This window comes from Tachypleus tridentatus, chromosome 11 (assembly GCF_004210375.1).
Source record: "Tachypleus tridentatus isolate NWPU-2018 chromosome 11, ASM421037v1, whole genome shotgun sequence".
NCBI classification, from domain to species: domain Eukaryota; kingdom Metazoa; phylum Arthropoda; class Merostomata; order Xiphosura; family Limulidae; genus Tachypleus; species Tachypleus tridentatus.
Window position 1 is genome coordinate 22,097,923 of NC_134835.1, and position 27,219 is coordinate 22,125,141.

The window sequence follows — 27,219 nt, forward strand, 5'->3', positions numbered from 1 at the left end:
TAATTCGATAATCCGATATAATGATCACGCAATGGCCCGGATGAGGCTCCTCGGCGGAGCTGTTGGCGACTTTGGCTTTTCAGTCACAAAGGTTTAAGCCGCGGTTAAGCAGGTTGACCCCCCAAACACCGCGGCTTAACGGCGCTCCACTGTAACTAGCTATTTAACCAGTGTTCAACAAAACATGTGCTGGGAAATAAAGGTAATAAATGTTTTGAAAATCCTGAAGGGTTTATAACCTAAACCTAAACTTTAAATAAAGTCATAGAAACAATGTAACCTTCCAGATTCATTACATTGAATATTATCTAGACTACATAACAGAACTGGAACACGTGTATAAATGATGGATATTTATCTCTATTATCAGTTATTTATTTATTCGTTTGCTGATTATTTCGTTTGCTTTTGCTATTAAGTATTTTTCATCCAGTAGGCGTTCAAATTTAACTTTTAATATGAATGTTTATAACATTCCTATTGGAGTTTATTCACATATAACACGCTACTTACCTATCATGGTCCGGCGCTTGACTCGTAATCTGCAAATTACGGGTTCGAATCCTCGTCACACTTAACATGCTCGCCCTTTCAGCGTTATAATCTTAGGTACAATCCTACTTTTCAATGATAAAAGAGTAGTCCAAGAGTTGGCGGCGAGTGATGATGACTAGCTGCCTTCCCTCTAGTCTCGTGTAGCTTTTCGTAAAATTGGAAAAGACAAACAAACAAACAAATGCTTGCCTGTCTTGTTCACCTAACGTTGAGTTTCTTATTTAAGTGATGCAACACATTACGTGTTGTAAAGACGTCATTGTATTTGTTTGTTTCTATTTATTCGTGGGAGTGGATGTGTTATTGTATTTCATGCGGTGGGGTCAGAAGGTTTTGAGCTCTTTATATGTCACTTTAAAATGAGTCGTAATAGCGAGAACACTCTCTATTGGGCGAAGAGTAGATAAATGAGGGTGTTACTGAATGACCGAAACATAGTCTCAGTTGAGGTGATTATTTCTGAACTTTATGACCTATTTATGACCTCATTCTTAATTTCATGAACCGCATAAACTGCTTCACTGATTAAAAATATTAGTTTCCATATTCTAATTCTCATTAACAACTGTTAGAAAATTCTTTAAAATGCGCTATTTAATCAAATATTCCAAATACATAGTTTGTACCTATGAATCGAAATTGTAGACGAGACCTTTGTTTTTTCATTTTTTGGGGCAGACATTTGTTCGTGTTGCTTTAGAACAAAGGCATCTATCTTTTCGATTAGACTTTACAGTTTCATTTTAGACGACTGCAAGAAATCGAACCCCGGATTTTAGTGCATAGACATACCGCTGTTTCACTAGGGAATATTGGACACACGAGCACTTTAACTAAACGAATGAAATCAAATATAAAAGTTTAATACCATATTATTAATATTATAAGAAACGCAAATTTATTTGATATAAATAATTCGACAGTTTAAATATATACATATTTCATTCGTCGAATTTGATTATTATTACGATTATTAATATAATTATTAACTCATAGAAAATGAATATTAGCAACATTTCATCTTGTGCGTAATACTGTTTATAAATTTAATAATTTATAACACTTATTAGTTTTAATCAATGTAGGTTACGTTCTTCTTCTATTTCTCTTTTATTCCGCCAGGTGAAGAAACACCTCTCACAAGACACCTGATTCAGTCTGATCAACCGATGTTCTGAGTGGAAAACTTACGACATGGATTTTCGGAGATGGTTCTACTTCCATCAACATAACACCTCTTCCTTGAATTTTCTTTTACTTGTAACAGTGCTCATGAGAGGTTAGTGTTAATAAGTTGTTTTGGACAAGTTGTTATTTTTTGTGTTTAATCTGTATTTCTGTGCACTCACTCCTTTGGAATAGACAAGTGAAATAATTATCAACCTCACCATTGATGCCTAGTTTCGATAAGTTTGTATTATTTATTACAGAAAAGTCTAATGAAGAAAGGACCAACGGGAAGTACAGTGTTATAAAGACTTGTAAACATTTAGCATCTTTGTTTTAGTGGTTCAGTTTGACCGATGAAATATTACTTGTATTCAAAATTGAGCCTGGCCCGGCATGGCCAGAGGATTAGAGCACTTGACTTTACCCTTCATCTACAAATGATCTGGCCCGGCATGGCCAGGGGATTAGGGCACTTGACTTTACCCTAAATCTACAAATGATCTGGCCCGGCATGGCCAGGGGATTAGGGCACTTGACTTTACCCTAAATCTACAAATGATCTGCCCCGGCATGGCCAGGGGATTAGGGCACTTGGCTTTACCCTTCATTTACAAATGATCTATGAGGCAACAGTAGTGACAACCAATTACGTTGTTACACGTCATGACTATCCTTATGATTATTACTAATAATTTAATAGTGATTCCAAAGCATAGCTTAGAAAACCATTCATAAAATACAGAATCTTAAAACTAGCTTCACTTATGTATAATTAAACATAATCAGTGAATACTTTTCATTCTGTTTTTCTTCAGTCCTACTGGGTAACTGAACTATGTTTTGTTTACGTTTTGTAAAGGATATATTAACTATGATAAAGGAAACATAATAATATTGGTTTGGTTTGTTTTGAACTTCGCACAAAGCTACACAAGGGCTATCTACGCTAGTCGTCCCTAATTTAGCAGTGTAAGACTAGAAGGAAGGCAATTAATTATTCATCACCATCAACTGTTGGGCTACACTTTTACCAACGAATAGTGTGATTGATCGGGCTTATAACGCCCCTCGGGTGAAAGGACGAGCATGTCTGGTGTGACGGGGATTCGAACACGTAGAATAATATAAACAGATAAAACGGTGACTTCAACGTATTATGTGAACGTAGCTGAAAAGTCTATAAACATTATACTTTTATCTGGGTCTCTTAATATCCGGGTCTTCTGTGATGACAAGTAAAAATGTATCTCGAGACTGCTGGTATGGATATTAAAACTGTTATTAATATAAAGTAGAGAACAACGTTTCGACCTTGTTAGGTCATCTGCAGGTTAAATTAAGAAGGTCGAAACGTTGTTCTCTACTTTCTTTTAATAAAATGTTTAATATCCTTACCAGCAGTCTTGAGATACATATGGTGTTTTGTTATCTTGGTCTAAACCTACACAGTGGGCTACTTACATTCTGAGTCCGGCATGACCAGGTTGGTTAAGGCGCAGATAGCCCTAGAACAGCTTTGCGCGAATTTCAAAACAAACCATACCAAACCTGCATTCTGTTTACCACCGAGAATCGAATCCCGGATTTTTGCCATTAAAGTCCGTGGAATTCCAAGTGGTCCATTGGGGGACAATCTGGAGTGTGTAATAAAATATGCTCGAATGGTGATGCCACTATATAATAGAAATATAAAGTAGTTTGTGTGTCCTCATTGTTCGAGTCCACAGCATAGATAACAAAAATGATGTTCAATTTTGCGACTAAGTCTTCGGTAAGTAAAGTAAATACATATTTTACCTTTGATAGATAACTTCCAAAATCATATTATCTGGTAATTATATACTGACCATGGGTAGCTAAGCCTAATTTAAAAACGCTGGTTACTTTGTTTGAATTTTGAGCAAAGCTACACGAAGGCTATCTGTTCTAATCGTCACTAATTTAGCAGTGAAAAAATAGAGAGAAGGCAGCTTGTCATCACCACCCACCGCCAACTCTTGGACTACTCCTTTACCAACGAAGTTTGCTTTTTATTAAGTCTAAATGTACAATGTATCCATGACGAATACTCAAGTTCAACATTCAGCATTTCAAGCCCTCAGACGTCCCTTGAGGGACGACTTTAGAACGTTTCGTGTTGACCTAAATAGTTTGATTTTAATTACACATGTCGCTCAGTCTACAACATAATTGTGATAAATATAGATGGCAGTGTTAACACATTAATTTAACACGAACAATTACAACATATCTACGTGACTTCGCGTTAAGTTGGTCTGGATAGCTACTGGTTACGTACGTGACATAATATTATGCTGTTTGTTTAGCCATGAGTCAATGCTTACAACGTAATATTATGGACTTAGCTTCATGATATGTTTACCAAAGATCCACGTACTTGACTGAACTACATAAAATTCACGAATGAAGAAAGTATGTCAGTGATAAACCAAATATAATTAGCATCGGTACCTGAAACATAGCTAAATATTATATGATTGTATACTGTCTGGTATCAGGAACTCCATCTTTCTAGCTGTATCTATAAAGACATTTAACAATACAAAAGAAACAGATGATTGGTACAGCAGTTTACACCCTAACGTTCTTGATTTATAGCTAAAGGGAATATTAAAGTAACGTTAATTTTACTCTTTCTAGTAGAACGTTAACAAAAGTTTCAATTCGTGCTTGATAGGTGTTATAATGACGTGACTCAAAGAGAAGAATAGATGACAATACACATTCTACAAGTTAATTGATAAGTGTATTATTCACTGGTGAACGCTCGCGTTCACTTGGAACTAACAGATATTCTAACACAATACCATGGGTTCATTCTTGGTTGTTTTTGTTACATTACCAGTAGATATATAAATCAGTCTAAGGCGTGCGACTCGTAATCTGAGGGTCGCGGGTTCGCACCCCCGTCGCGCCAAACATGCTCGCCCTTTCAGCCGTGGGGGCATTATAATGTGACGGTCAATCCCACTATTCGTTGGTAAAAGAGAAGCCCAAGAGATGGCGGTTGGTGGTGATGACTAGCTGCCTTCCCTCTAGTCTTACACTGCTAAATTAGGGACGGCTAGCACAGATAGCCCTCGAGTAGCTTTGTGCGAAATTCAAAAACGAACAAACAATATAAATCAGTCTTTTAGTGAAAGAGATAATAAAAAATCGTCCAAGTTGGAAGAGACATCAAGTTATAAACTTTAAAGAATAACATGAACATGAAAGAAACCTAGAAATAACAGTTGTTTATCAAGGTTTGTAGCTATATATTACCAAACACGCCTAGTTGCAACCGTATCTAGTTACTGATGAAAGGTTTCTAGTTATATGTTACCAAACACGCCTAGTTACAACCGTATCTAGTTACTGATGAAAGGTTTCTAGTTATATGTTACCAAACACGCCTAGTTACAACCGTATCTGGTTACTGATGAAAGGTTTCTAGTTATATATTACCAAACACGCCTAGTTACAACCGTATCTAGTTACTGATGAAAGGTTTCTAGTTATATGTTACCAAACACGCCTAGTTACAACCGTATCTGGTTACCGATGAAAGGTTTCTAGTTATATGTTACCAAACACGCCTAGTTACAACCGTATCTAGTTACCGATGAAAGGTTTCTAGTTATATGTTACCAACCACGCCTAGTTACAACCGTATCTAGTTACTGATGAAAGGTTTCTAGTTATATGTTACCAAACACGCCGAGTTACAACCGTATCTAGTTACTGATGAAAGGTTTCTAGTTATATGTTACCAAACACGCCTAGTTACAACCGTATCTAGTTACTGATGAAAGGTTTCTAGTTATATGTTACCAAACACGCCTAGTTACAACCGTATCTAGTTACTGATGAAAGGTTTCTAGTTATTTTAAACTTCGCAAATAAAACCAGAAACTCGTGTCTAACCTTTGGTCAAATCTTTGTATTTATGGTGACGTTTGCAGAAAATACTAGAAATAACATTATCTACATTTGTACACATGAGCTACGTTTATTGATAACAATCGTGTTTAGCAATGTGGGTTTGTTTTCCTGTGTCCACTGTGGATTATATCACAGGATGTCACATCTTCTGCAGTCTTGTCAGTAATGATTGGCCATATTACAGGTGTATCATTAATATATCTCAGCCCAAATGTAGGTTTTTTAACCGATTTTTCGAGACCATTATCATAGAAATGATCTGTTTGGATGTTACTAGTTATGGAGGCAGAACCCACGACTAAGCCTATGTACTTTTTTTCCTAGTTTATATTTTTTTCTTAAAAGTAAACTGTATTGATATAGAATGTTGATATTTCTACGACTGTGGAAGTCGTCAGTGTGGTTTAATCCACGATAACTCACTTTCGAGCTGTTAGCGGAATATCTGTGGTGTTTCAATTGTTGACACGTTAGTAATCAACGCGTATTGTGAAGTGATTGTTTTACAATAATTAGACGTTAATAGCTGCATGGGCTCGTAACTATGACAACGATTGCTATTCGATCACTGCAGCCTAAACAGATCGTACCACGTCATGTGTTTTATTTCCGTAACGACTACAGTTGAAAAGTGTAAATCTGACTGTGGCACTACCTGAGCTATGTTTTTGTTCGCTATATGTCAACAATAGTAATAACTGATGTTTTAGAGTAGCTGTGTTCCATGTTAACAATAGTAATAACTGATGTTTTAGAGTAGCTGTGTTCCATGTTAACAATAGTAATAACTGATGTTTTAGAGTAGCTGTGTTCCAGGTTAACAATAGTAATAACTGATGTTTTAGAGTAGTTGTGTTCCATGTTAACAATATTAATAACTGATGTTTTAGAGTAGCTGTGTTCCATGTTAACAATAATAATAACTGATGTTTCAGAGCAGCTGTGTTCCATGTCAACAATAGTAATAACTGATGTTTTAGAGTAGCTGTGTCCCATGTTAACAATAGTAATAACTGATGTTTTAGAGTAGCTGTGTCCCATGTTAACAATAGTAATAACTGATGTTTTAGAGTAGCTGTGTTCCATGTTAACAATAGTAATAACTGATGTTTTAGAGTAGCTGTGTTCCATGTTAACAATAGTAATAACTGATGTTTTAGAGTAGCTGTGTTCCAGGTTAACAATAGTAATAACTGATGTTTTAGAGTAGCTGTGTCCCATGTTAACAATAGTAATAACTGATGTTTTAGAGTTGCTGTGTTCCATGTTAACAATAGTAATAACTGATGTTTTAGAGTAGCTGTGTTCCATGTTAACAATAGTAGTAACTGATGTTTTAGAGTAGCTGTGTTCCATGTTAACAATAGTAATAACTGATGTTTTAGAGTAGCTGTGTTCCATGTTAACAATAGTAATAACTGATGTTTTAGAGTTGCTGTGTTCCAGGTTAACAATAGTAATAACTGATGTTTTAGAGTAGCTGTGTTCCATGTTAACAATAGTAATAACTGATGTTTTAGAGTAGCTGTGTCCCATGTTAACAATAGTAATAACTGATGTTTTAGAGTAGCTGTGTTCCATGTTAACAATAGTAATAACTGATGTTTTAGAGTAGCTGTGTTCCATGTTAACAATAGTAATAACTGATGTTTTAGAGTAGCTGTGTTCCAGGTTAACAATAGTAATAACTGATGTTTTAGAGTAGCTGTGTCCCATGTTAACAATAGTAATAACTGATGTTTTAGAGTTGCTGTGTTCCATGTTAACAATAGTAATAACTGATGTTTTAGAGTAGCTGTGTTCCATGTTAACAATAGTAGTAACTGATGTTTTAGAGTAGCTGTGTTCCATGTTAACAATAGTAATAACTGATGTTTTAGAGTAGCTGTGTTCCATGTTAACAATAGTAATAACTGATGTTTTAGAGTTGCTGTGTTCCAGGTTAACAATAGTAATAACTGATGTTTTAGAGTAGCTGTGTTCCATGTTAACAATAGTAATAACTGATGTTTTAGAGTAGCTGTGTCCCATGTTAACAATAGTAATAACTGATGTTTTAGAGTAGCTGTGTTCCATGTTAACAATAGTAATAACTGATGTTTTAGAGTAGCTGTGTTCCATGTTAACAATAGTAATAACTGATGTTTTAGAGTAGCTGTGTTCCATGTTAACAATAGTAATAACTGATGTTTTAGAGTAGCTGTGTTCCATGTTAACAATAGTAATAACTGATGTTTTAGAGTAGCTGTGTCCCATGTTAACAATAGTAATAACTGATGTTTTAGAGTAGCTGTGTTCCATGTTAACAATAGTAATAACTGATGTTTTAGAGTTGCTGTGTTCCATGTTAACAATAGTAATAACTGATGTTTTAGAGTAGCTGTGTTCCATGTTAACAATAGTAATAACTGATGTTTTAGAGTAGCTGTGTTCCATGTTAACAATAGTAATAACTGATGTTTTAGAGTAGCTGTGTTCCATTTCAACAATAGTAATAACTGATGTTTTAGAGTAGCTGTGTTCCATGTTAATAATAGTAATAACTGATGTTCTAGAGTAGCTGTGTTCCATGTTAACAATAGTAGTAACTGATGTTTTAGAGTAGCTGTGTCCCATGTTAACAATAGTAATAACTGATGTTTTAGAGTAGCTGTGTCCCATGTTAACAATAGTAATAACTGATGTTTTAGAGTAGCTGTGTCCCATGTTAACAATAGTAATAACTGATGTTTTAGAGTAGCTGTGTTCCATGTTAACAATAGTAATAACTGATGTTTTAGAGTATGTTAACAATAGTAATAACTGATGTTTTAGAGTAGCTGTGTTCCATGTTAACAATAGTAATAACTGATGTTTTAGAGTAGCTGTGTCCCATGTTAACAATAGTAATAACTGATGTTTTAGAGTAGCTGTGTTCCATGTTAACAATAGTAATAACTGATGTTTTAGAGTAGCTGTGTTCCATGTTAACAATAGTAATAACTGATGTTTTAGAGTAGCTGTGTTCCATGTTAACAATAGTAATAACTGATGTTTTAGAGTAGCTGTGTTCCATGTTAACAATAGTAATAACTGATGTTTTAGAGTAGCTGTGTTCCATGTTAACAATAGTAATAACTGATGTTTTAGAGTAGCTGTGTTCCATGTTAACAATAGTAATAACTGATGTTTTAGAGTAGCTGTGTTCCATGTCAACAATAGTAATAACTGATGTTTTAGAGTAGCTGTGTTCCATGTTAATAATAGTAATAACTGATGTTCTAGAGTAGCTGTGTTCCATGTTAACAATAGTAGTAACTGATGTTTTAGAGTAGCTGTGTTCCATGTCAACAATAGTAATAACCGATGATTTAGAGTAGCTGTGTTCCATGTTAACAATAGTAATAACTGATGTTTTAGAGTAGCTGTGTTCCATGTCAACAATAGTAATAACTGATGTTTTAGAGTAGCTGTGTCACATGTTAACAATAGTAATAACTGATGTTTTAGAGTAGCTGTGTTCCATGTTAACAATAGTAATAACTGATGTTTTAGAGTAGCTGTGTTCCATGTCAACAATAGTAATAACCGATGATTTAGAGCAGCTCTGCTCTATTTCAATAATAGTAACAACCGATGTTTTTAGAGCAGCTATGCTCTATATCAACAGTAGTAACAACCGATGTTTTAGAGTCTTTGGATTTGTAATGTCACACTTGTATTTTATCGAACTAAGGATTGCGTACGATAAAAGGTCACTCATATGTTTAGTCTATCGCATTTGTTTTACCGGCATTGTTACATGTTTGTTCATTGTAATCCAATATGGTTGGTCTGCTCTAAATCAAGCATCGTATCCTGCAAAATTCCAGTTTTTTTATATGTACTGTGATTTATATCTAACTGTTATAACATGCCAATTTAATATTGACGGATACGGTGTATTCAGATGTCAGGTAATGTGAGTTTGGATGTTGTATTAAGTATTTTTGAATGTTAAATACAATGTATATGGATGTCAGATAAGATATATGTGGACGTCAGATTAAGCGTGTTTCAATGTCAGATTAGGAGTTTCTGAATGTCAAATAGGTGTTTAAATGTCAGGTAAAGTATGTTTGGATGTCAAGTCCGTGGTGTTTGAATGTCAGATTAGGAATTTCTGAATGTCAAATAGGTGTTTAAATGTCAAGTAAAGTATGTTTGGATGTCAAGTCCGTGGTGTTTGAATGTCAGATTAGGAGTTTCTGAATGTCAAATAGGTGTTTAAATGTCAGGTAAAGTATGTTTGGATGTCAAGTCCGTGGTTTTTGAATGTCAGATTGGGTGTATTTGAACGTCAAATACAGAGCATTTGAATTTCATATACGATTTGTTTGGTGTCAGGTAATGTTTGTTGTTTATCCAACAAGCCTTCAAGATAATGTATTTTTAATTACCTAACTTAGTATCGGAGACATCTGCTGATCAGTCACCTACACTATGAGTACAAATAACTCTACACTGGACAAAAAAAACAAAAAAACTTTCATATGAATGTGTGCATATTCTTCGCCGACGAATACTCCACATAAAAAAATATTCGACTTTCATTTATGGGACGGTGTATTATTAACATTATTAAATCATAAGTTCTGGTGCTGGAGATAAAGAAACAACTCAAGTTGACAACTTAATGAGTTAGAAAGTTGAGACTGAAGCTTGGAGTTTTATTAAAAAGATAAAATAAATCGATCTGCTAGAGATAAAAAAACAACTCAAGTTGGCAACTTAATGAGTTACAAAGTTGAGACTGAAACTTGGAGTTTTATAATAAATATAAAATAAATTAATATACGTAGTGATATATCTTAGACAATGCTTTCGAACTTCGTATTTATTTTATCCAATGTACAAATTCAATTTTTTTATATGTTCTGCACCGGTATAGATAGTTATGTTGTAACAATAAGAGAGCAAGAAAACGCCTCCTTTAACAAAAAAAATAGAACCAAATCAGTCCCTCAAGTGACCAGCAGGGACAGTAAAACATGCTGTCATCTTTAAATACACTTCTTCGGGTTGTTCCTTGGTAGCTCTTCTATATGTCTCGCTTAATATTCCAGTCTTAACTAAAAACAACATTCCAAAGCTGCAGGGTATGTCATCTCCACGTTCGCCGATCGAAACCCAAATGCACTAGAGAAATCTTCGTGTCTCGGAGATTTTCAACTGAAAAGTGGAAATGACATTCTTTCTGCTAAGTTTGTATGCTTACATCTTGCTTGGGGGATCTATTTTCAACATCTTTATTATGTTTGGGCATATAAAGCTTTAAGTTACTAACACTACTCACGCGTCTTTCTTACACCAAGCCTTCGTTGACATAAGTAGTTTTGAATTACTTTTTAGTAGGACTATATAGATGTCAAATATCAGAGAAACATTTTTTTTGCTTTCATTATTAAGTACTATATTTGATATTTTTAAAAAATGTGCACTTCGACGAATAAAATATGACGATTCAAAGTTTGTACATGATTCGTTTAATTTGAGAAAGTTTAAATACACTTCTGATGAAACTAGCGAAACGTTGGCTCAATGAGAATTTCACAATTCCGTTTTTAGAAAAAAAATCAATATATTTTTCTCTTCACTAGATGGTGCTGTTTTCATGATGACGTAAAACACACTCGAGTTAAAAATGTAATCTCAACACTGCTGGTGTGGGCGGTATTAAAACTTTAATTAAAATGAAGTACAGAACAACTTTAGGCCTTCTTAGGTCATCTTAATGTTAACAAAGTAAAAGTTGTTTTTCTTTACTGTTATTGCCAACATGTCTAAATCCTTTCAGTATCAAATAAAAACTTTGGAAAACAACAGAATGTTCAGTTTACTACACTTCGAGATTACAATTAAAGTAAGTCTTTCCATAACGAATTGTAATTTTCACACAACTTCAGCTAATCGTTTAATCTCTGCAACACAAATTTCATTTTTTTGAACACACAGGTGAAACCACTTCGAGATTTTATAATAATAATCTTTGAGTTCTTTTAAACTATAGCCTCACAAGATGCGAAACGTAGTTCCACCGTGCACCAGCTGTAAGTTTAAGGACATAAATCGCTAGGATTCTTGGTTCGATTATTTATGGTGAACACAGCACTTGTCCCGATGCTACTTTGCTCTGAAACAAACAAACATTTGTTAAACGTATATTGGAGCTATTAAATAAATATTTTTTTCCCTCACAGTTCTATCACATAATATGAATATTGTTCTAAGATATAAACGAGATATAGAATACGATTCTCAATCGATATTTGGAGAAACCTTTAATCAGTAATTCAAGTTACTCCAAAAATTTAAATCCTGAAAATAATCTTGGTGTTTGTTGATTGGTTCGCTTTTTGTTTTGTTTGTTTTGGAATTTCGCACAAAGCTACTCGAGGGCTATCTGTGCTAGCCGTCCCTAATTTAGCAGTGTAAGATTAGAGGGAAGGCAGCTAGTCATCACCACCCACCGCCAACTCTTGGGCTACTCTTTTACCAACGAAAAGTGGGATTGACCGTAACATTATAACGCCCCCCACGGCTGGGAGGGCGAGCATGATTGGCGCGACTCGGGCGCAAACCCGCGACCCGCAGATGACGAAGCGCACGCCTTAACGCGCTATGCCATGCCAGGCCCTGATTGGTTCGCATCAACAATTTTACTTTTGGTGTTTGTTGATTGGTTCGCATCAACAATTTTAATTTTGGTGCTCTTGACTGGTTCGCACGAACCATATTAGTTTTGGTGTTAGACCTGATAAGGCCAGGTGGCTAGGGCGCTCGACTCGTAATCCGAGGGTCGTAGGTTCGAATCCCTGTCACACCAAACATGCTCACCCTTTCAGCCGTGGAGTCGTTATTATGTAATGATCAATCTCACTATGTGTTAGTGAAAGATACCCCAAGAGTTGACAGTGAGTAGTGATGACTAGCTGCCTTCTCTTTAGTCTTACACTGCTAAATTAGGTACGGCTAGTGCAGATAGCCCTCGAGTTGCTTTGCGCGAAATTCAAAAATAGGCAAACGTTTGGCGTTTGTTGATTGGTTCTCACGAACAATTTTACCTTTTATTTTATATTCCTGTGAAGGGTGCTGTTAAACTTTACTGAATTTTTTTCCAGTTCATTTTCGAACCTAAGTTAGTTTAAGTCAGTTTTCAAATCACATCTCATTAATATTACAATTAATTAACAGAAAAGTTAAAAGTGTTAACACAGGTAATGTTTTATAAAGTGTGAACCAAAGTTAACGTCAAATAATTATTAGTTTTGTATCAATTCACGAGCCAAAATATCCAATATAACAGTAATAAAATATCAACTTTGACATAAGACTTGACTGGCTTTGTGTACGTTTAGATATAAAATTATATTTATATATACGGCTCAGTGACTTAGTTCTCAGTGTAGAGTGCTTATTAGTGTAGACTTTGGCCATCATATTTGATTTGTAGAGAACCCTAGTATCACAGTTTTAGTTACGGGCACTTGTGTGTACAGTTTCCATATAAGAGATAATCTAACTCTCGTTTTGTTTCTCAGAAATGTATGGAAAATATATCGTAGACTTTAATTTTTAGCCTCGTACCACACATCTCTTACGATTATACCCAAGCTGATATCAGCGTTCCACAATCGTACTGTTAAATATAACAAATGTATTTCTGTCAGTAGCGAACCAGATGTGACATAATAATGATTTACACAGTCATCAGGGATACGACATACTTGTTATATATATATATAGTATAGTTGGTATAGTTCGTTTGCTGTGCTGTCGATTAGTGCCTTCCTATCATAGTGGGGGCTTAAATGCTAAATTCAAGACGTAAGTTTTCAACTTACTTACTCCCAAATGATAGTACCTTATTTCGTCACTTTTATTTCAATTTTTTTTCCTTTACTTGGGAGAGAAGTCACATTCTCACCACTGTCTGCAAGCAGTGAAGGGTGACACGAATGTGGACGTTGTGGGCTTGAGCACCCACATCTTGCTCTCCTAATTTCTATTTCTATACTTATTGCTACTCTTTTATTTTTTATGTGAGACTCTGATAAACGGTGTCTCCCCACCGCAATGTGGGTCCTACATCGTCAGTCGCCTCTACAATAAGAGTACATTCTATAATCCCACATTACAGCTTGTGTGTGTTTTTCTTTTAGCAAAGCCACAAAGGCTATCTGCTCAGCCCACCGAGGGGAATCGAACCCCTGATTTTAGCGTTGTAAATCCGGAGACATACCGCTGTACTAGCGGGGGGCTTACAGCTTGTACCTTGAGATATTTTCATTAGTGCAGCGTTTTTGTTTAAATTATTCTTGTTTCGGCTTTTTTTTTTTAAGTTATAACAAACTAATTTAAATAGTCAGAGGTTTCGATTTGCTATTTTTAACGCAGTTCTTCCATGTGGTTTTGTTTATTTAACTTCATAAAAACTTATTTATTTTCACTAAAATTATATATATAAGATATAATGATAAGGTTTATTCATATTAATTTAATATAACAAAGACTACTTGTAAAACACTCGAATGTAATGACCAAATAACATCAATATGCTACTGTCAGATATCCGCATTAAATTACTGATAAAATTATTTTAGAGATGTGGAATTCGAACAAGAACACATGCCGGTAGGGAACATCTTATTGGTACATTTGGTAACAAGATTAAGGAAGGTTTAATATAAGATACGAAACTTATGTCTCAAATTGTCATATTTTTTTTGCAAATTAAAACAATGATCTGGTCACACCAAACATGCTCGCCCTTTCAGTAGTGAGGGCGTTATAAAGTGACGTTCAATCATACTATTCGTTGGTAAAAGAGTAGTCCAGGAGTTAGCGGTGGGTGCTGATGACTAGCTGCCTTCACTCTAGTTCTACACTGCTAAATTAGGGATGGCTAGCGCAGATAGACCTCGTGTAGCTTTGCGCAAAATTCAAAAGAGAAATATATTTCACAAATAATGTCAAAAACCGATTTTCAACGTCATAATTCCATAAACTTATCGCTGAGGCCCGGCATGGCCAGGTGGTTAAGGCAACCGACTCGTAATCTGAGAGTCACTGGTTCGAATCCCTGTCGCACCAAACATGCTCGCCCTTTCAGCCGTGGGGGCGTTATAATGTGACGGTCAGTTCCACTAATTATTGGTAAAAGAGTAGCCCAAGAGTTGGCGGTGGGTGGTGATGACTAACTGCCTTCCCTCTAGTCTTACACTGCTATATTAGGGACGGCTATCGCAGATAGCCCTCGTGTAGCTTTTCGCTGAATTCAAACCAAACCAATCTATTTTAACAGGTATTGCACGGGGTATAATAATAAAACTGAACTATAACGGGCAACTTTTAACTGGTTTTATACATGCAGCCACTATCGACTATTGTTTTTAACTTTTGTTATATTTAGTGAGCTATAAAACTTACTTTATAGTGCAGTTTGAGAGCTTTACCGTACCTATAAAGAGCATCGTGTGTTGCTATAACAAATATTATGATGACATTTTTACTAATGGATTTGTCATGTTGAGCTAAAAAGAAAACCGCATCATGCATAACAATTAACTAGTTACATTGACAAAAAACAATTACGGCGTAAAATAATAATTAATTCTCACAGATGGCGCTATAGATAAGCGTGCCTAATAAAAATGTGTTTTTTTTTAATTTCACGAAAAGCTACACAAGGACTATCCTGCGCTACTCGTCCCTAATTTAGCAGTGTAAGACTAGAGGGAAGGCAGCTAGTCATCATCACCCACCGCCAACTTTGGGCTACTCTTTTACCAACGAATAGTGGAATTGACCGCAACATTATAACGCCCCCACGGCTGAAAAGGCGAGCATGTTTGGCGCGACGGGGATGCGAACCCGCAACCTTTAGATTACAAGTCGCACGCCTTAATCTACCTGACCAAGCCGGGCCAAAAAACACAAGAATGAACTTACCTTTATCTTTGTTAGCTTATTTGTTTGTTTGTTTGTTTTTTGTTGAATTTTGCGCAAACGTATTTGATAGCTATTAGCGGTAGCTATATCTAATTTAACAACAACAGACTAGGGTAAATGAGGACCCGGCATAGTCAGTTGAAACTGGGTTCTGGATCAACTATCTGAGGTGTTCGAGTTCGAAACCCGTCGTCAAACATGCTGAGTCAGCCATCTGAATGTAAAAATTCTTGTCTCACAAAAATACTGGCCACAACCCCAAAGAAGTGGGGTTAAAGTTGTAACAGACACATACACGATTGTTTGTTTGTTTGTTTTTGAATTTCGCATAAAGCTACTCGAGGGCTATTTGTGCTAGTCGTCCCGAATTTAGCAGTGTAAGAGACTAGAGGGAAGGCAGCGAGTCATCACCACCCACCGCCAACTCTTGGGCTACTCTTTTATCAACGAATAGTGGAATTGACTGTCACTTTATAACGCCCCCACGGCTGAAAGGGCGAGCATGTTTAGCGCGACGGGGATGCGAACCCGCAACCCTTAGATTACAAGTCGCACGCCTTAACGCGCTTGGCCATGCCGGACCCACACACACACGAAACAAGAAAGAAAAAAGAAAACATTAAGTCAACATCACCTGTTGACCAGTTCTGGAAAACTCTCTTACCAACGAATAGTGGAACTGACCGCTACAAAATACGGTTACGTAATTCGATACCCCAGATTGCGAGCCGAGTGCCCTAATCCCCAAGTCATATCAGGTATACATTTATTTTAAAACCTGGACTATTTCAATAATGGGAATTAATATAATTAATTAGTTTATTTTACTTCTTTGAAAAAAATTAAAACTCGCGTGTAAACAACAGTTTATTAAATGATAATTCATTAATTCAAAGATTAACAAACAAATTAATTAATTAATTAGGCCCGGCAAGACCAGTTGGTTAAGGCACTCGACGCGTAATCTGAGGGTCGGTGGTTCGAATCCCCGTTCCACTAAACATGCTTGCCCTCTCAGCCGTGGGGGCGTTATAATGTGCAGTTAATCCCACTATTCGTTGGTAAAAGAGTAGCCCAAGAGTTGGCGGTGGGTGATGATGACTAGCTGCCTTCCCTCTAGTCTTACACTGCTGAATTAGGGACGGCTAGCGCAGATAGCTTTCGTGTAGCTTTACGCGAAATTCAAAGCAAACCAAACCAATTAATAATTAAGTACATATCAGCAAGTAGATATATGAGATAACTACGTGTTGTGTTTTTTTTTTATGTGTTTTCATAACCATTATGGAAGTTCCCTTTGTTTAGAAAAACAGTTTATTTTCCTACCATAATTTTCATATGAGGTCAGAACCTTGTTAAAGAATAGTTTGGTTTCCACCAGAGCAGAACCTAACAACGTATATATTTCCAATGCTTTGCTTGTTTGTTATTATTAAAATCTCAATAGAGAACTCAACATATTTTTGTGTGTGTGTTATGCTCGTCCAATACGAACGGTGCTGATAGTGCATCACACTGTCGGAAGAATTTCATATAAGGATTTATTATAAGAAGATCCAGCTTTCATCCAAATTTTATCATCATTGTAAGCCAAGAAAGAAAGACAAAACTCTGCATCGAATAGGATATAAGAGAAAGAAGGAAGTCTGAAGAAAACGGGTTTTGAAGGACAATATTCAACACACAAACTAATCTCGCTCTGAATATTCGTGTATCATGTGAACGTTTTCACAACTAAGACGTCAGCAAACTTTACGGCCAAAGTAATCCGAATATAAAATAATGCGATTAGCAAACCCTGAAGATTATGGACGCGAGAGTTTCTAGTTGAAGGAAGTTTTCCAATCGTCTGTCGCTGTAATTATGGGTTTTTGTTACGTCATCATTTATAAACCAATAAGACGTATTTCCGTTGCATTATCCGCATATTTTACTTCCAAATGTTTTAGAGGTTTTTAATTAAATCAAGTAATGTACTCGCGATACTCCAGCAAGAAATGTTTAGATATTATTATAAATACCAGTTTTTCTTACTTCTTATGTGTCTTGACGGAAGTTTACCTTCGTGAAAACTACTGTTTTCCAGGATACGTACGTGTGCGTGTTTAGTTGTGTTTTTCTTCAGTTTCGCACAAAGCTACTCGAGGGCTATCTGTGCTAGTCGTCCCTAATTTAGCAGTGTAAGACTAGAGGGAAGGCAGTTAGTTCTCACCACCCACCGCCATCTCTTGGGCTACTTTTTTACCAACGAATGGTGGGATTGACCGTAACATTATAACGTCCCCACGGCTGAAAGGGCGAGCATGTTTGACGCGACGGGGATGCGAACCCGCGACTCTCAGATTACGAGTCGCAGGCCTTAACACGCTTGGCCATGACAGGCCCGTTTAGATGTGCTACGTTAAATACGATGTATTCCGATGCACTTATGTATACCTACTGGTTTCTTGATTTCACTTTTCACACTGAAAATCCGAATCGCTTCAGGTGTTTATAGTTCACGATAGAAAAAACAAAATGTGTTACTTTATCAGTCACTTTGTGCTCAGTTTTATTACAGTATTTTTTTTTAAATTTCACGTGCAACGCACGCTGATGCTCTCGCGATTTTCGGTCTTCTTATTTATTTTGTTTTTTTTTTCTCTCGTCGATAAACTGCTCATCCTAGTATAAGGAATTTGATTACTTTGGTTTTGATCGAAAACGTTCACTTCAGTCGAATTGTGAATATCTAGAGAGTAAAGGAACGAAAAAACGAAAGATAAACATTGAAATGATAAATCAGTAGCAGTTAAATGGGTCAGTGAGCACTCTTGTACATAGGAAACACTACTCTTGGCATCTCTACATGGACAACCTTACTTTGATGAGGCACTCTTGTACATAGGAAACACTACTCTTGGCATCCTTCTACATGGACAACCTTACTTTGATGAGGCACTCTTCTACATAGGAAACACTACTCTTGGCATCTCTCTACATGGACAACCTTAGTTTGTTGAGGCACTCTTGTACATAGGAAACACTACTCTCGACATCCTTCTACATGGACAACCTTACTTTGATGAGGCACTCTTGTACATAGGAAACACTACTCTTGGCGTCCTTCAACATGGACAACCTTACTTTCTTGAAATACTCTTGTACATAGGAAACACTACTCTTGGCGTCCTTCTACATGGACAACCTTACTTTCTTGAAATACTCTTGTACATAGGAAACACTACTCTTGGCATCCTTCTACATGGACAACCTTACTTTGTTGAGGCACTCTTGTACATAGGAAACACTACTCTTGGCATCCTTCTACATGGACAACCTTACTTTGTTGAAATACTCTTGTACATAGGAAACACTACTCTTGGCATCCTTCTACATGGACAACCTTACTTTGTTGAGACACTCTTGTACATAGGAAACACTACTCTTGGCATCCTTCTACATGGACAACCTTACTTTGTTGAAATACTCTTGTACATAGGAAACACTACTCTTGGCATCCTTCTACATGGACAACCTTACTTTGTTGAGACACTCTTGTACATAGGAAACACTACTCTTGGCATCCTTCTACATGGAGAACCTTAATTTGTTGAAATACTCTTGTACATAGGAAACACTACTCTTGGCATCCTTCTACATGGATAACCTTACTTTGTTGAGACACTCTTGTACATAGGAAACACTACTCTTGGCATCCTTCTACATGGACAACCTTACTTTGTTGAAATACTCTTGTACATAGGAAACACTACTCTTGGCATCCTTCTACATGGACAACCTTACTTTGTTGAGACACTCTTGTACATAGGAAACACTACTCTTGGCATCCTTCTACATGGAGAACCTTAATTTGTTGAAATACTCTTGTACATAGGAAACACTACTCTTGGCATCCTTCTACATGGAAAACCTTACTTTGTTGAGACATTCTTGTACATAGGAAACACTACTCTTGGCATCCTTCTACATGGAGAACCTTAGTTTGTTGAAATACTCTTGTACATAGGAAACACTACTCTTGGCATCCTTCTACATGGATAACCTTACTTTGTTGAAATACTCTTGTACATAGGAAACACTACTCTTGGCATCCTTCTACATGGATAACCTTACTTTGTTGAGACATTCTTGTACATAGGAAACACTACTCTTGGCATCCTTTTACATGGACAACCTTAATTTGATGGGGCACTCTTGTACATAGGAAACACTACTCTTGGCATCCTTCTACATGAACAACCTTACTTTGTTGAGACACTCTTGTACATAGGAAACACTACTCTTGGAATCCTTCTACATGAACAACCTTACTTTGAGAAATACTCTTGTACATAGGAAACACTACTCTTGGCATCCTTTTACATGAACATCCTTAATTTGATGGAGCACTCTTGTACATAGGAAACACTACTCTTGGCATCCTTCTACATGGATAACCTTACTTTGATGAAACACTCTTGTACATAGGAAACACTACTCTTGGCGTCCTTCAACATGGACAACCTTACTTTCTTGAAATACTCTTGTACATAGGAAACATTACTCTTGGCGTCCTTCTACATGGACAACCTTACTTTCTTGAAATACTCTTGTACATAGGAAACACTACTCTTGGCATCCTTCTACATGGACAACCTTACTTTGTTGAGACATTCTTGTACATAGGAAACACTACTCTTGGCATCCTTCTACATGGACAACCTTACTTTGTTGAGACATTCTTGTACATAGGAAACACTACTCTTGGCATCCTTCTACATGGACAACCTTACTTTGTTGAAATACTCTTGTACATAGGAAACACTACTCTTGGCATCCTTCTACATGGATAACCTTACTTTGTTGAGACACTCTTGTACATAGGAAACACTACTCTTGGCATCCTTCTACATGGACAACCTTACTTTGTTGAAATACTCTTGTACATAGGAAACACTACTCTTGGCATCCTTCTACATGGACAACCTTACTTTGTTGAGACACTCTTGTACATAGGAAACACTACTCTTGGCATCCTTCTACATGGAGAACCTTAGTTTGTTGAAATACTCTTGTACATAGGAAACACTACTCTTGGCATCCTTCTACATGGATAACCTTAGTTTGTTGAGGCACTCTTGTACATAGGAAACACTACTCTTGGTATCCTCCGACATGGACCACCTTAGTTTGTTGAAATACTCTTGTACATAGGAAACACTACTCTTGGCATCCTTCTACATGGATAACCTTACTTTGTTGAAATACTCTTGTACATAGGAAACACTACTCTTGGCATCCTTCTACATGGATAACCTTACTTTGTTGAGACACTCTTGTACATAGGAAACACTACTCTTGGCATCCTTCTACATGGACAACCTTACTTTGTTGAAATACTCTTGTACATAGGAAACACTACTCTTGGCATCCTTTTACATGGACAACCTTACTTTGTTGAGACACTCTTGTACATAGGAAACACTACTCTTGGCATCCTTCTACATGAACAACCTTACTTTGTTGAGACACTCTTGTACATAGGAAACACTACTCTTGGAATCCTTCTACATGAACAACCTTACTTTGTTGAAATACTCTTGTACATAGGAAACACTACTCTTGGCATCCTTCTACATGGATAACCTTACTTTGTTGAGACATTCTTGTACATAGGAAACACTACTCTTGGCATCCTTCTACATGGATAACCTTACTTTGTTGAGACACTCTTGTACGTAGGAAACACTACTCTTGGCATCCTTTTACATGGACATCCTTAATTTGATGGGGCACTCTTGTACATAGGAAACACTACTCTTGGCATCCTTCTACATGGACAACCTTACTTTGTTGAAATACTCTTGTACATAGGAAACACTACTCTTGGCATCCTTCTACTTGGACAACCTTACTTTGTTGAGACACTCTTGTACGTAGGAAACACTACTCTTGGCATCCTTCTACATGGACAACCTTACTTTGTTGAGACACTCTTGTACGTAGGAAACACTACTCTTGGCATCCTTCTACATGGACAACCTTAGTTTGTTGAGGCACTCTTGTACATAGGAAACACTACTCTTGGCATCCTTCTACATGGACAACCTTAGTTTGTTGAGGCACTCTTGTACATAGGAAACACTACTCTTGGTATCCTTCTACATGGACAACCTTAGTTTGTTGAGGCACTCTTGTACATAGGAAACACTACTCTTGGTATCCTCCGACATGGACCACCTTAGTTTGTTGAGGCACTCTTGTACATAGGAAACACTACTCTTGGTATCCTCCTACATGGACAACCTTACTTTGATAAGGCTCCCTATTATAGGAAACTCAACATTTTTTTTGAAGTAAGAAGGTGTAGCAGGGTGCTGGTCTTTTAGATAACTGGAGAGAACTTACAGCCAATGTTATTAAACTTCGAACTGCTAAATTACAAAAGTAATGGAGCTGTAAAAATGCGAACATACATAGTTTTGATGGGCGTTACAGGATCTTAATAAAACGTGACTTATAAACTTTGTGTAAAGGGTCTTAAGACGTCTGTGTCTTCTATATATGTGTACATAACTTTCATTTGTCCGTTGGTTCAACACATTCTTCATAGGGGCCCGGCATTTCCAGGTGGTTAGGGCGCGCGACTTGTAATCTGTGGATCGTGGGTTCGAATCTCTGTCTAACCAAACATGCTCGCCCTTTCAGCCGTGGAGTCATTATAATGTGACGGTCAATCTCACTATTCGTTGGTAAAAGAGTAGCCCAAGAGTTTGCGGTGGGTGGTTATGACAAGCTACCTTTCCTCTATTTTTTACACTGCTAAATTAGGTACGGCTATAGCACGTAGCCCTCGTGCAGCTTTGCGCGAAACTTATAAAAACAAAACAAACAGACAAAACACCTACCGCATAAATCACTTTTTTAAAAATAAACAAATATTCGTGAGGCTGAAACCTTTTTCATGATGAAAGACGACTTCAGTTGTAAAAAAAATAGAAGGAAAAAATAAAGAAGGTATTTGATTGAGTACATCCTCAGTTTTTCGATATTAAAAATTAGCTGTTATTATTTTCTTTAAGGAAATGCGATGATGAATTATTTTCCTATGCGAATCAAACCAAAGCAAAGCTACAGGAAAATAGGCAGGAAAAAGAAAAAAAATTGGATACACAATCGATTTCCTACAACCATAACGAGAGCACATGGTTCGCTCAACCGCTGTCCTTTGGAATTAGTTCTCAAGTTTTTATCCCACGTGTTTCTTGCTCCTGAAGAATTTCCCTACAGGGTCAAACCTGTCCCCAAAGTCATTGTCAGATCACTACATCTGTTTAATAATTTAAAACTGTGCAAAGCGAAGAGACGAATAAGTCAGGGACAATTTTTTCTCTAGTTACATTTGGAATTATTGTGTAATATTCGAAAATTATGCAGTGAATAAGGATTCGTGCCAAGTAACTCACGAAGCACTAAAATACATTGTGGAGGCTCTAATAAATAAAATAATACACACTACTCTGTAACAAAGTATTCGAATGTACAAACTTGTTATAATGGTGATACTCTCCTAGTGCAACGCTGTCCATCCTTGACCTGATAAACTCGAACTATTCTGTCCAGAAAAGTGTCCAGTGTAATTTATCTCCGTAATTAAAGATTAGTGAAGATAAAGGATATGTTATAATTGCACGAATTAACACCTTCAGATAACAGCTGATAAGGATAACACAAGTGATATTCTAAAATGCTCCTTTGGTCACTGAAAAACCAGAATTATCTCTGATGGAAATTTTCAGCAAGAGTAATGCATTCTTTTACTGGATAAAATGTTCTATTATGGCCTAGAATGTTGTCAGTTTAATATGTTTAATATGAATTGGCATTGTAAAAACACACTCCCAGTATGTGGAATGTGACCCTCACCTTCTCTGAAAATAAATGCAAGTATTCTGATTGCTTACATGCCTCCTGACCCACCCACATCCAACCATGAGTTTGAATCCACATTCAATCTGCGACCAGTGTCAAACATTTTTGTATAAGATAGTTTTATACACCATAATAGAACAATAATAATCATAGAGGCTAAGCCTGTGTCGGACAGATTTAAACACCAAACAGGACAATATTAATCATGGAGACTAGGCCTTTGTTGGAAAGCTTTATACGCCAAAGATAATAATAATATATCAAAGAGATTAGGCCTGTGTTGGAAAGCTCTATGCACCAAAGAAAACAATAATAATCATGAAGACCAGGCCAATGTTGGAGAGTTTCATACGAGAAAATTGTTTGTTTGTTTGTTTTTTGGAATTTCGCACAAAGCTACTCGAGGGCTATCTGTGCTAGCCGTCCCTAATTTAGCAGTGTAAGACAAGAGGGAAGGCAGCTAGTCTTTACCACCCACCGCCAACCCTTGGGCTACTCTTTTACCAATGAATAGTGGGATTGACTGTTACATTATACGCCCCCACGGCTGGGAGGGCGAGCATGTTTAGCGCGACGCGGGCGCGAACCCGCGACCCTCAGATTACGAGTCGCACGCCTCACGCGCTTGGCCATGCCAGGCCCATACGAGAAAAATCAGAATAATAATATATCACAGAGACTAGGCCTTTGTTGAAAAGATTTATACACCAAACAAAATAATAATATTCATGAAGACTAGGCCTATTTCGGAGAGTTTTATACATCAAATAGAATAATAATATATCACAGAGATTACGACTGCCTTGGACAGCTTTATACATCAAACAGAACAATAATAAATCACACAGTTCAAGCCTGTGTTGGAAAGCTTTATACACAAAACAGAACAGTAATAATCATAAATACTAGGCCCATGTTGGAAAGCTTTATACAGCAAATAGAACAATAACAATCATAGAAACTAGCCTTTGTTCGATACCTATATGCATGAAACAGAACAATAATATATAACAGACATTAACCCTGTGTTGGACAGCTTTATATACCAAACAGAATAATACCATATCACAGAGAATAAGCTTGTGTTGGAAAGCTTTATACACAAAACAGAACAACAATAATAATGAAAACTAGGCCTATGTTGGAAAGCTTTATACACCAAACAGAACAATAATTATCGTGGAACCAAGAGCTGTGTTGGAGAGCTTTATACATCAAACAGAATGTGGGAATGCACCTGTATAAAAAGCTTTATATACCAAATAAAACAATAATAAACATGAATACCAGGTCTATGTAAGAAATCTTTATGCACCAAACAAGGCAATGATAATCATGATGATTAGGCCTATGTTGGAACGTTTTATACGCTAAACAGAGTACAAATATGTCACAGAGATTATGCCTCTGTTCCAAAGCTTTATACACGAAACGAAACAATAATAATTATGAAAACTAGGCCTATGTTGGAAAGCTTTATAAATCAAATAGAACAAGAATATATCACAAAGATTATGCCTATGTTGTAAAGCTTCATACATCAAACAGAACAATAATAATCATGGAGACTAGGCCTATATCGGAGAGCTTTATACATCAAACAGAACAATAATAATCATGGAGACTAGGCCTATATCAGAGAGCTTTATACATCAAACAGAATAATAATATGTCACAGAGATTAAGCCTGTGTTTGAACGTTTATCCCACCAAACGGAGCAATAATAATCATGGAGAATAGGCCTATGTCCGAGAGCTTTATACATCAAACATAATAATAATTATCCTGAAGACTAGGCCTACGTTTGAGAACTTTATACATCAAACAAAATAAGAAAAATCATAGAGACTCTAGGCCTATGTTAGAGATCTTTGCACGCCAACAGAATAACAATATATTACAGAGATTAGGCCTGTGTTGGAAAGCATTATATCCCAAACAAAGCGATAATAATCATGGAGACTAGGCCTATGTTGGAGAGCTTTATACAGCAAAGAGAATAAGAGATTAGACCAGTGTAAAAAGCTTTATACACTAAACAAAATAATAAGAAACATGAATACGAGGCCTATGTAAGAAAGCATTATGAATCAAACAGAACAATAGAAGTTAGGCCTGTGTTGGACAACTCTATACAACAAACAGAACAATAATAATCATAGAGACTATGTCTACGTTGGAGATCTGTATACACAAAACAGAATAATAATATATCACAGAGAATTGGCCTGTATTGAAAAGCTTTATTCACAGAACAAAACAATAATAATCATGAAGATTAGTCTCATGTTAGAAAGCTTTATACAGCAAACAGAACAATAATATAACACAGTGATTAGACCTATGTTGTAAAGTTTTATACATAAAATAGAACAATAATAATCATGGAAACTAGGCCTATGTTGGAAGGGTTTATGCATCAAACAGAACAATAATAATCACGAAGACTAGGTTGCAAAAGCATACAAAATCATTTCTGTTCACACATTGTTACTGTGAATTTCCTGCATTCCTGATCTCTGTAATTATTTTACATTTCCAAGAAGTGAACCTGACAGTTGATTCTAGCTGATTTTAAAAGATTCTCAGTTTGTATTTGTTTGGTTGGTTTTTAGGGGTGGAGCTTGTTGATTTTAAAAGATTCTCAGTTTTTATTTGTTTGATTGGTTTTTAGGGGATGGAGCAACAATTGCTTTATTAAAAGCAAACGACGCTAATGGTTGGATGCCTGGCTGTAGTATTTCTATAATTCACACATAATCGTACTGAATGTACCAATGACTTAAGATAATTCTTTCGGTCTTACTTTTGAATACTTGTATTTGTGACAAGTTTCATCGTGAATTCTTTCATGAAGAAACATTAAAAATATAATAAAATAAGTTGCTTTAAGCTTTAGGTAATTATTTAGTTTGTTTGGAATTCCGCGCAAAGCTACATAAAGGCTATTTGAGTTAGCTATGCATAAGTTAGCAGTTTAAGACTAGAGGGAAGGCAGCTAATCATCACCACCCACCGCCAACTCTTGGACTACTCTTTTATTAACGAATAGTGGGATTGGCAATGAGCCCCCCGCTAGTACAGCGGTATGTCTCCGGATTTACAACGCTAAAATCAGGGATTCAATTCCCCTCGGTGGACTGAACAGATAGCCCTTTGTGGCTTTGCTATACGAAAAACACATACACTTTTACCAACGAATGGTGGGATTGACCATTACACTATAATGCCCACATGGCTGAAAGAGCGAGCATGTTTGGTGTAACGAGAATTTGCGCCCGCGACCTTCGGATTACGAATTAAGTGTATTAACCACCTGGCCAAACAAAGAAACTCTATAATTACATTTGTTCAAGGTATGATACCTGAAGAAAGGGAAACACCTGAGTTACGTTCACTATACTATTTTCCTATAAAATACTATAAAAGTTGCAAAGGACGTTTTGAAAATAAATAATTGTGACATACGTCTAGAATACGAAAGATTTTAAAATAACATAATAACAAGGTTTTTATTGTTTTGATACACAATTCGAATGTTTCGAACGTAAAATATCTTTTCCACAACTTTCTCGTTCTCAGTATAATAAAAAAACTTTTACTTAAATGGAATGAAACAAACCATATGTGTTAAGTTTACAAGTATATCTCATTAAAACTTTGAA

At 36.4% G+C, this 27,219-nt stretch overlaps 1 protein-coding gene across 1 annotated transcript in view; it reads left to right on the forward strand.

The window, feature by feature from the left end:
• LOC143231742 (cell adhesion molecule 3-like) overlaps positions 1-27,219 on the forward strand; it is a 202,847-nt gene that overhangs the window by 97,640 nt on the left and 77,988 nt on the right. The window contains exon 3 of the mRNA XM_076466365.1: positions 1,678-1,834. Within this exon, the coding sequence (XP_076322480.1) occupies positions 1,750-1,834 (85 nt within the window). The 5' untranslated portion in view covers positions 1,678-1,749. The remainder of the gene's footprint in view (positions 1-1,677; positions 1,835-27,219) is intronic.